We start from the raw sequence: 12,310 nt of genomic DNA on the forward strand, positions 1-12,310 counted from the left end.
AAAACACCATACACTTCATAGAAAACATAAAAACATCACACTGGCTCCTACTGATATAACCACTAGCCTGGATGTAGTAAATCTTTTCACTTATGTTCAAAGAATAGAAACCATACAATTACTTCGAGATCTTCCAACCAGACATAGTGGACCTCTTTACACACTGTATCAACAGTACTTTTTTCAAATTTGAAGAGGATTTTTTTTTTTTTCAAGAAAGAACTAGCATTGGGCTCTCCCCTTTCTCTTATGTTAGCTTAACTACTATTCAAAGATTGGTCTGAAAGATTAGCCCTCCAATATCAAGGAAAAGAACCAAAAATTTGGTGAAGATATGTTGACGATATTTTTATCATCTGGCCAGGTACTATTATGCACTTGGAAGATTTAGTCACCTTCCTGAACAACATTCATCCTCGGATTAAATTCACAGTTGAATTAGAAAAAAATAGGTCTTTACCACTGCTGAATACACTAGTTGAGATATCAAAACAAAATAAACTAACAAACCAGCCGAACAATGGCAAGTCGCTGTATCCACTCTCCAGCCAAGAGGCTGTAGGTTCAAATCCTGCATAGGCATGGATGTTTGTGATTGTCTTCTACATTCATTCACCCAGGTATAGATACACTCTCCCAATATGGACTGGGTCGCCATGGGAGTAGTAGACCAAAACCTCCCTCAATGGGAGAGGCCTTTACCCTGCGGTGGGTAGAAAAATAGACTGTTCATCATCATCAAGGTGGTTGCAGATCAAAACAAGTTATGTGGTAAAAAACATTAAGCATTTCCTTATCATGATATTTTTCCTTTATGCACAAGTTTTTCTCTTTGAGGTAAGAAAGATGGATTTCTTCTTTCTTTTCATCATCATTTAAATTTAGGCAGGATGCATATTCTTTGCACTGTTTTTTTTTTTTTTTTTTGAAGTAAAACAAGCTAGACTGTATTTCATAGTTAAATGCTTTACAGTATAATTTAAAATCACATTGATTTTCCTTCATTTTGGCAATAATCACACAGTCTCTATAAACTGGGCAATTATGTTGCCCCTCAATGTCATTTTTAGCACTTCTAGCATGAGTATAATGGCTTTCAAATACAGGAATTGATGAAATATGTGCAGGCATGCCATTCTTAATAGCGTCAGGAACTTGCCTGTGTTTCTCATATTTTCTCAAAAACAGTAAGTGGCACTAAACAAAACTAAACTATTTTAAGTACAATAGCAGCTCAACTAAAATAATGCCACCAGATGTGATAAGCAAGAAGGTTGTATCACAATGCAATACTGATACATCTCAAAAAGAATCAGTGCTGCACGTAGAATGTGCTCCAATCGGTCCCAAAGTAGGAGGCACACTAAACAAGGGCCAATGTTGATGCTTCCAGATGCAGCAAAAACTAAGATGGCACAATGCTTGTGCTACCTAGCAAGGAAATGTTGAACTCCTTTTGTGCCATTGTTGCATAAATGTAGAGTCCACTATTCCAACCTCAAATGTATTAACTCAAAAATTAAGAATTTTGAGTTGTGCCACTATTACAGTCAGCAAGCAATATACTCCTTCCAAGAGACTGAGAGTTTTCTCATCCTGAGTAGCAGCAACAGCTTGAACAATAATATACCTCAAAAAGAATTATAAAAATGGAAATAAACTCATGTAAGAAAAACTTTATAAAGTTTTTTACATGAAATTACCTCTGTTTTTATAATTATTTTCATTATGCCAACTCATGGTATTTCATTATTGAAACAAATATACCTTGAAGGCAACAATAACATCCTGGTTCATGGGCAGAAGAATGAGGTAACATTCAGTGAACGTATTAATGGGATGGCCATCATAAGTCGCATACATCATAAGATGAGGACTGGTTGTATACATATTCCTGATGATGACTTGAAAATCAAAACACTGATTGTTATTTTATTTTAGTTTTAAGTAAAGTAACTGCTTTAACATAGGAGCTTGTCTCCATAATTCTACACAATAAATGCTGACCATCATGTAACATTAAAAAAACAAAGAATAAATATGGAAACTGATAGCAGAATAAGCAAAACTGGCATGATGAGCTATGTCAATTTATTTGGAATAAAAGGGAAATTAATCAAAACATCAAACTAGCAGTATAGACCATATCCTTGTTTTAACTTATGACTGATTAGAAATTAAAATAGTTGATTAAAGACCAGAGGTCACAGAGTTTGAGAAAAATCTTTGAGTGAACAGATTAAAACTGAAAATACAGAGAGAAATTTAACATTATCAGCATTCAAGAATGTGTGACTAGAGATAATAGGGTAGTATTGGCTTAAACAGGATGCAACAAAATAAAACAGGCCCATCTGATGATAAGATGGGCAAGAAAAAGCCTTGGAAATTTTTGGTATATAAATATAACTATCTCTCTTTGTCAAGTGTTCATCAAGTGTCCTTCATGTTGACTTCGTTACTTTGGACAGACTGGCTATTCTGCTAAGATTAGAATCCCAGCGCATCAGGACATTTAATTTTAGAATCTGACAAGTATGGTCTTGTTTCCACATGCTAGTGATACTAAACAAAGTTCTTTGGAACCAGACAAAGATTCTTTATTCCAGAGATTCATATTTGATTGTCTGTTCCTTGAATTCCAAACTTTAACTGCTCTGACTAAATCAATTTCAAAGTTCTGGGAAGTGGCTGCCATTAACTGTTTACAGTTTTTCATTATTAATTTTTTTTTTTTTAAATACTGATTGGGTTATTTAATTTTTAGTTACAGCAACTATCTAACTGCTTCCTTTGAACTTATATGAACTTCTTCCTTTGATAGTGCATTCTCCTATCAAGTCAGATGTGACTGAGACACAAGCTAGTAAGCACATACTATGCGACTCAATCTTGTAATTCATATTTGGAATATAGTTAACTGAACTTCTATTCTCTCCCTCTTAATATTCATGTTATAGTGGATGAAATATATCAGAGTTCTTAATAAATTTCATATTTTTTTACCTGTTAGCCATCTGAATGTTTAACAATAAAATTTCTAGGCTGTATAAAAATTAATTATACATAATATAATAAAGATCTTCTAGAAAGCATTTCACCTGAAGATGAAATGTTTTAAACACATTAGTAGAACACCACTATTAATATTAATACCATGCTTAAAACATCCAATGCTTGAAAAGAAATATTATCAGCTAAAAATTAATTATTTAAAGTGAATGAGAGGTACCACATATATAAAAACAGCATATTTACTTGAAAAATCAATATATACTTACAGTGACATAATAATTACATCTGTCACCAAGACAGCATTCTGCACACTCCCAATCATTATACCAAATTCGATCACATCTTTTACTGACATTCTTAATAGCATGATCACAATTTTCTGTTGTTGAACATGATTTAGAGATATAAAACTGTTTTTCTCCAGACGGTGCCCAATAAGGAGTACCTAAATTATTAAAACAAATGTATACTTTAGCTTTCTATAAGTGAACATAATTTTCCAAAATTAGCTTGTTAATAAAAAAAATAATAATAAAAACACAAATATTACAAGCACACGAACTAATATATTATGTTAACTGGTGTAATTTATATGGATTTCCTAATGACATAAGTTAAAATAAATGAAACAATATGGGAGAATAAAGGCACTGCTCTTCAATATAAAGGTTGCTTGAATTTCATGTGAGCATAGGTATATGATAAACTCTTCAAGTTGAATCAAATATGAAGACTGTTAACAAAATTAATTGGATTAAAAAATTAATAAGAGTGCATCTTCAACATCCAAATTGAACTGCCAAGGATATTGTATTTTACAGTGGTATTTTTTGATTCTGATAGATCTTTGATAGACTGCTCATCATAAGAATGAGCCTCAGATGAGTAGGCAGTGCACAATCATCACCCCCCCCCTCCCTGTCGAGTCAACCCTGACTTCTGTAGAAGACTATTTCAACAAAATGGGTTCTGGTTAACTGAGCAAGAATTCCTGCTGCAAAAGGACACCTTCCGAGTTGCCAACTAGACCACTAGGTGGTAAATAACTTTCGTTGCCCAGTGAAATACCACCACTTGGTTTATTGAAGGCCTGAAGTGGTGAATGCCATATTTGGTCACTTGAGAAGGGGTTCCAGTTTCTGTTTCCCCCACCTCACCCACCAATCATTTCACCATAATTACCTCCACAGTTATGCTGAAAGGATGAAAATACACATAGCTCTTACACATAGATTCTCACCATTACTCCTCTTATTATCTCCCTGACTCCATTACATTTCACACCAATAAATAATTTCTCCAGACTTCTGATACCAAAACATATTGAAGTGATACCAAAATCCCATCTCTTCAAAGATTCTTAAAAAAAAAAAAATTTTTTTTTCCCCATTCAAAGAATGTACAAATTTGCTTTTTTTTCACCCCCTCCTGTACTAAGTTGTAATGCTCTGTATCTTTTCCAGAAAAATAATGCCGCAATTATGTGTAGGTAATGGTATTCCCTGCTTTTTCTGTTTAGGTCAAGCATGTATATTTTTCATTTAGCCTGAAGACCCACACAGTGAAAATGAGCTTTCTTTTTCCCCCATTACCCACATCTAACCTGAACTTTCTTTACCTAATTTTTTCTCTCTCCTAATCTCCTCCAACTTCACTATTCATTCACTTTCTTCATTTTTTCCCAATAGAAAGCAAAAAAAATTGACAAGAAATTTGTTTTAATCCTTTACCAAAGCATGAGTAACCAATGCTGTCTTAATGTGATGACGTATCTTTGCATATAGGCTACTTGTGAAGATACTTCATAATGCAAACTTTTATCTGCTCATGCTCAAGTAAAAGATTAAAACAATATAATGTCTTGTCAAGTGTAATTTACTTTATGTTGGTTAAAAAAAAAACTTGCTACAACTATTTTTCAATAGTAAATCCCATTATGGTATCCTATCTCACTTCTGTCAGGCAGCACAAGGAATGCAACTCACTCGAAGGCAAGATATCCTCTCAAATTGCTATCTTTTTTTAAGAATTGTCAGTCCCTTACAACCCATAATCTACAAAATGATGTGTACCTTTTAGTAATGGTATAGCAGCAAGTAGTTCCTATAGCTGAAACTGACAAAAGGCAAACTTTTTAACAAATCCAAGAATATGTTTTATTTTTTACTATTTTATTTTCAATATTTGTATGCATTTTACTGAATCATGGTAGCTATATCTCCTGACCATCATTTTGGATACTGGGGAGACTGGATTTGAATTTTAATTAAATAGAGCCATTTTTCACTTGTAATACAGCCCAAATTGCTCAAAAAAGGTGGGATACTGCTAATTTTTATATAATTGATAAATGGCCTAATGAATTCATTTGTTTTATGTAAAAAGACAAAAAACATAGCTGTTTCTGAAACATTAGCTATGTTTTTTGTCCCTTATAAAAACTTTCTCCTTCCATTTTATATATTAAGTTTATTAAGAATAATTAATGTTTGCTTCTCACACAATGCATGAACTAAAAATAAGGTCTATACTAAAAAAAAAAAATAAATAAATAAATAAATAAAAAAAAAAAAACCTAATCTCAACCACCTCAAACTAATGTTGGAAAAAGTCAGCCTTCAGATAATGTGGTTACTTGTGATGTCTTGGCTTAGGTTGTGGGATGTTTGCAATTGCCAGGTCAAGTTTATGGGATCAATCCATCACTCTTGCTCAGTATTTGCAATAAGCAGTTTAATCATAAATCAACTGTTAGCCAATGATGATGCCAGTGCTAATAATAAGAAATTTTTAAATAAAAAAACCATCAGGTGTCAATGGCTGATATGTTTTGCTTCTTTTTATGATATCAGCCATTGACCTGATGGTTTTTTATTACCACTAATATCAATATCATTACCACTAACAGTGATACTAGTAATGATGTCAGTAGCAAGATGAAAAAGTGTTGATTTGAGAAAGAACTGGGTCATATTTTTCCATCTGTTTACAAAATATATATGAATGCAAATTATGACTGAAGAACATGCAAACAAGGACAAGGCATAGAAAGACAAGCACAGTTTTTTTTTTTTTTAACTTTATTTAAATGAGTATTAAAATAAAGTTACTGGCTATCTAAGGTTTTGGGAATAGTTATTATTATTATTATGGGTATCTCCATGGAGTCAGTAGACTCATCGCAGGAGACCCAAACTATCAAAACAATATCTATCATATTTCTTCTTGAATTCATTTACAGATGAAGAATTCATAACTGAGACAGGCAATGCATTCCACTCATTCACCACCCTCCAGGCAAAAAACCTTGTCCTCACACCATTGTTAACCACACTTTTCCTTAATTTCCAGGGATGACCTCTTGTTCTTCCATCACTATCAACACAGCTGAAACATTTCCCCTGCATTGATCTCATAGAAACCGTTCAGTAATTTAAATGTTTCTATCATATCCCATCTTCTCTGTCTATCAATCAATCTCTGCAATCCACAAGCTCCTCAATCTATCAATGTAGAGAGCATTTTTTACATCACTCACCAACTTAGTCACTCTCCTCTGAACCCTCTCCACAACTTCCTCATCCCCAAGGACTCCAGGTGACCAGACCTGAGCACAGTAATCCAAATGTGGAAGTATCAACGCTTTATAAAGGGGAATAATAACCTCTTTATCTCTGGATGTTAGTGTGTTCCTCAATAACCAAGTCATCCTATGTGCAATCTTGGACACCTTAGCAATGTGCCCCCCCTGAACTTCATCTCCCTATTCACCAACATCTAAGTCTCTAGTCTCATCTCTTGGAGTACCGTTCCATCGATGTAGTACACAGCTGGTAATCTTTTAATCCCAAAATGCATGACTTTACACTTTTCCACATTGAACTGACATCCATAACCATTTGCCCATTTTGCCAGCTTATTTAAATCATCCTGCAAACTCTCAACATCAGCTTGATTTTTTATTGTGCTACCCAACATTCCATCATCAGCAAATAACTGAATGAAGCCATTTCCTATATCATTATGTACAAATTAAACAACAATGGGCCAAGCACAGAGCCCTGAGGCACACCACTGGTCACCTGCCTCATCCTGGACTCTGCTCCTCCATACACCACCTTCTGGTATCTCTCTCTCCTGAGCCATTCTCCTATCCATATCACCAGTTTAGTATCCATCCCCATTCGCTCCAATTTGCGGAACAGTATTCCATGGGGTATCCTGTCAAACGCCTTAGCAAAATCCAGAAGTACCACTGTGTAGCCATTTCCTTTGTCCAACTCAGACGTAATTCTATTATAAAAAGTTAATAAATTGTTATTAATAAAAAGTTAATAAACCATGTTGGCCCCTATAAAGGATCATATCCTGATCCACCCAGTCTTGAATTTTATCTTTAACCAACTTTTCCAATAGTTTTAGCACCACTCCCGAGTTGGTGATTGATCTGTAATTAACTACCGCAGTTTTGGAGCCGCCTTTATGCAGAGGAACTACTTTGCCTTCCTTCCACTCCCTAGGGACTATACCAGAGTTCAAACTTAAGTTAAATACAGTAAAACCCCTAAGTTACGTGGTAGGTGGGACCAACAAAAAGTGCGTAAGTCGAATTCGCGTAACTCTGGGTATAATTTTGCATGTAATTTATATATACAAATATACAATTGGGACCAAAGGTTTACAAAAACCTATATTTTTTAAGAAATATAATCATAATTATAGTTTTTCATACTTAAAAAAAGAAAGTTATTTCGATGTTGATGGTTTCATAAAATCTAATAGATTCGTCTGACGGCATAATGTCTTTTTCTTGTCACGCAAAATTTCTTCATAGCAAGCTAATGATTTTTTATTCCTTGCCTTTTGCCTTGTGGCTACAGTTCGCTCCTTGTTAGAATCTATGTCCTCCAAAATCTGTAAACCTTTCTTTTATGACTATTCTTACTGTGGATTCTTGTAGAAGGAACCGCTTTGCTAGCTCAAAAATTTTCATTCTGCCTTCAAAATCCTTAATAATGTTAAGTTTTCTTTCCAAAGTCAATGTTTTGATTTTCTTGCTAGCTGTAGAAGAATCAGACTTGCTTCTCTTGGATGACATTATTATTTTTTATGTGATAAAATTTTTATCAAGAATATAACATTAAACAATCGCAAGGTTTGTAGACTTTCGCACGTCAGTGCTTGTTCACAGCATGTGCGACACTGGTGAATGCGGCCGGCACCTGAACGATACAACTAATGGTGAGGCATGAAGCGGGACGGGAATACGTACATATAAGAAACCGTGTAACTCCCGATTCGCGTAAGTCAAGGTATGACTGTAACCAAGTACAATTCCTTTGCACATTCACGCAACACCCAAGCTGATATTCCATCTAAACCAACAGCAGTGTTTGCATTTAAATTTTGCAATATACTAAGTACTTCTGATTTCTTAACTTCAATTCTCACATTAGTTGTTGTCAGGTACAGAGATATCCTCACTTGGGTGATAGCCTTTTGAAAAGTGATCACTCAGTAACTCTACTATTACATCTGAATTTGTCACCTCAATACCATCAGCACCCACTAAAGTTATCCTTCCAAAGTCATTCTTCCTTTTACTTGCCACATAGTAGAAGAACTCTTTGGGAGTTCTTGATCTCCTAGGCTAAGGTCTTCTCATAATCTGATTTAGCTTTTCTTACTATGCTGGTAACCTTCCTGGCTTGAGCCTTGTACTGCTCATGGGTGTACTGATAATCTCTCTCTCTCTCCTTGTAAATTCTCCATAACATTTTCTTTTTTTGCAGATCAAGCTTGATACTACTACTCATCCATCTAATGCCTACCTTATTTGTCTTCTTGACCATGGGGACACAATCTGATATTGCCTTCTTCAGATACCCACTGATTTTATCTCATGCACTGCTAACATCTTTCCCCTGCAATATGTTCTGCCATGGGACGGCTGCAAGCTCACTCCAAAGCTTGTTATAATTGCCTAACCTGTAGTTACATATATACTCCTTCTTAAGAGAGAAATCCACAAATTTTGCAACCTCCCAAGTCAATACCACATGATCGCTCTCACCAACTGACCAATATGACCAACTGACCACATGATCGCTCTCACCAATAAGTAAGCTGTCCTCATTACCTATGCATATATCCTCTGAACCAATGACCAGGTTCAACACACTCAACACAACGTGTCCCTTCAGTTATGTGCTGTTTCAAGTAATTATCTCGTAGAAGATGTATGAATTCCATTTCCTTTTTGCCACGTGATATTTCCTCCTTCCAATTTATGTCACCATAATTAAAATCCCCCATAATAATCACTAACCCTGCACCGCATTGCACTAATTTGCTGATGCATGAATTCAATATCACTCCTGTAACCCCTGGCCTATAGCAGCAACCAACTGTATATTTGGTTGCGTTGGTCACTATTTCACACCAGACCACCTCAAATGAACTATCAATCACATGTCTATCATCTTGATATACTACTTTCTTTGGTTGCAACTCATCAGCTATCATCAACAGTACACCTCCCCCAGTCCTATCTTCTCTATCTTCCCTGAAAATACTGTACCCATCACATTCAATTCCAGTGACCACATCTTCTGCTGACAGCAAAGTTTCACTAATGCATACAACTTTTGGTGAGATTGCACTGACTAATGACAAAAATTCTTTCCTCTTATTTTGAATGCTTCTTGCATTAGTATACAAAAATTGCAGATTCCCTTTAGTTCTTGTACCAGCTTTAGAAATGATGTACATGTCACTAATTTCAATAGTCCCATGCCGATTTTTATCCACTCTATTTTGCAATTTATTCTGCGAATAAGAATCAACAAATATACAATCACTGCTTAATTTTTTTTTTCTCTTACACTCAACCTTTTCAATTTTAGTTTCCCTGCCCAATTACTTCAACTTGTTCAGAAAACAGTAACTTCTTCAATCATTTATGACCTTCCATGTTCAGATGCAACCCATCTCTTGCATACAGCTGTCTTTTGCCTTCAAACACCCTCCAGATGTCAACAAATTCCAGACCTCTTTTTTTGCACATTCTTGCAATTATATCATTCATTATCATCACTTGTCTACTTAACTCATAACTGTCAAAACGAGGCAGCACACACACACACACACACACACACACACACACACACACACACACACACACACACACACACACACACACACACACACACACACACACACACTCACTATCCTCCCATTAACACTTTCTTCACAATATCTAGCAATGGTCTTAAATCTTTTGCTACCCAATTTATAGTACCACTCAGGTCATTTGTACCCACCATAACTATCATCTTTTCTGCATCATGCCCTCTCTTTATTGCTAAAGCCACTCTCTCTATTGTTCCACCAGCCAAGAACTCCTCAGGTATACCATTCTCCATACACTTAATCATAGAATCACCATATATTTTACCACTCATAACTTCATTCAAGTCCAAACCAGCGTCACTCACAACCTCATTTTCTACGCTATTCAGCATGACTCTCCCAGTTTCATTACTCAACGCTCTCTTACTTACTCCCTCACTCTCACGACATCTCGATTCTTCTAGACCTCTTGTGCTTTTATTTTGTTGACTCCCAATCACTCCATACTATTTATTACTTCATCAATCACCAAAGACTCTCACATATTTAATCCTGTTCTAGTCACTTCAGCTAAAGTAATCTCCATAGTCCTAATTTCTCTATTCAACACATTTAACTCAGTTTTAATTTCCAGAACCTCTTTACTGAGCACTTCCAATTCCTCTTGCAGAAGATGAAGGTCATTTTTCATTTTCAGGAACTCCTGCCGAAGTTCGTCCGCTATGGTCACGATGTCTGTTTCCATTCCTAATTGCTCCAGCCTATCCCGACACTTCTCACATACGTCAATGTTTTTCATGAATCTCGTTTAGCCAAACGTTCCACAGATCCTTCACATTCTTCGGCGCATACATAAAGCAGTTTCTGCAACGCAATGCATCCATTGCGAAAAATCCAACACAGAGTCAGACTTTCGTATAGGAGCCCTCCTAGGAGACGTTGACGTACGTCTCTTGTTGGACGCCATCTTTAGACGCTGAAGTAGTAAAACAAACAGCAGCGAAAACACAATATATACCACAGTGTCAAAACAATAACACCGCTGAAGGACACTTTTATCCAACCAAAGCACAACTACAGCAAAATTTGAGACAAAAAAACCACACTATACTGTACTTTAAAAACACGTTTTTTTGCACAACAATGGTAGGGAGGTAACTGAATCAGTTGATATAGTTCAATTATTGAGTAAGCACTTTGCAAGAATACATCATCCAGGTGGTGACACAGCAGAAATAAATGAACCAATAGATTATACGGGAATTGTGGTGAATGAAGTGGAGGCGAGTAGTCTATTACAAAACCTCAATGTCAATTCATCTGCGGTATTGGATGGTATACCAGCTTGTGTCATACGAGAAGCAGCTAAAGAATTGTCAGTACCCTTGACTATTTTGTTTAATTTGAGTCTCGGGTCTGGGTTAGTCCCGAGGGGGTGGAAAGAGGGGAAAATAGTTCCACTTCATAAAGGAGGTTCCAAGACTGCTGTTATAAATTACCAACCGATTAGCATATCAGGAATCGATGTCAAGGTCTTGGAGAAATTAGTCAAGAGAAGAATACAGGATTGGATAGATGAAAATGGGATACTGTATGGGGGATAACCTGGTTTTGTGAAGGGTAGATCATGCCTCAGTAACTTGCTCACATTTTATAACACGGTGACGGCTGAACTGGATAAGGGTAATGGGTTTATAGTAATTCTACTGGACAGGATACCACATGAAACTCTAATCAGTAAACTGCAGCATATGGGGATGGATAAAGGGTTAGTGAGATGGATAGGATGAGGTGGCTGATGAAGAGATATCAAAGAGTGGTTTATTCAGGAGTAGAGTCCAAAAGACGGCTTGTGACTAGTGGTGTGCCGCAGGGTTCACTGGACCACTTCTTTTCAATTTGTTCATTAACGATATAGGAAAGGATCTGAGAGGAAGTGTTCACTTGCTTGCTGATGATGCAAAGTTGGGTAGAGCAATAGTGAGCGCACAGGATGTCAAAATTTTGCAAGATGATTTGGATAGTTTGGAAGACTGGGCTAAGAAAAATGGATGTCAATTTAATGTGGCAAAGTGTAAGGTTATACATTTTGGGGTGAAAAGATTAGCAGCAGTATATCACAGTGGTGGAACCATACTCCAAGAGATTGATGAGGCCAGGGATT

At 36.0% G+C, this 12,310-nt stretch overlaps 1 protein-coding gene across 1 annotated transcript in view; it reads right to left on the reverse strand.

Annotated features, from left to right (window-relative positions):
- The window catches only part of cold (coiled), a 46,697-nt gene that overhangs the window by 15,932 nt on the left and 18,455 nt on the right, over positions 1-12,310 (reverse strand). Inside the window, exon 3 of the mRNA XM_090408404.1 lies at positions 3,282-3,460. Within this exon, the coding sequence (XP_090264530.1) occupies positions 3,282-3,460 (179 nt within the window). The remainder of the gene's footprint in view (positions 1-3,281; positions 3,461-12,310) is intronic.

Source organism: Typopeltis vanoorti, chromosome 2 (assembly GCF_054136105.1).
Source record: "Typopeltis vanoorti isolate ZY-2024b chromosome 2, IOZ_Tvanoo_1.0, whole genome shotgun sequence".
NCBI classification, from domain to species: domain Eukaryota; kingdom Metazoa; phylum Arthropoda; class Arachnida; order Uropygi; family Thelyphonidae; genus Typopeltis; species Typopeltis vanoorti.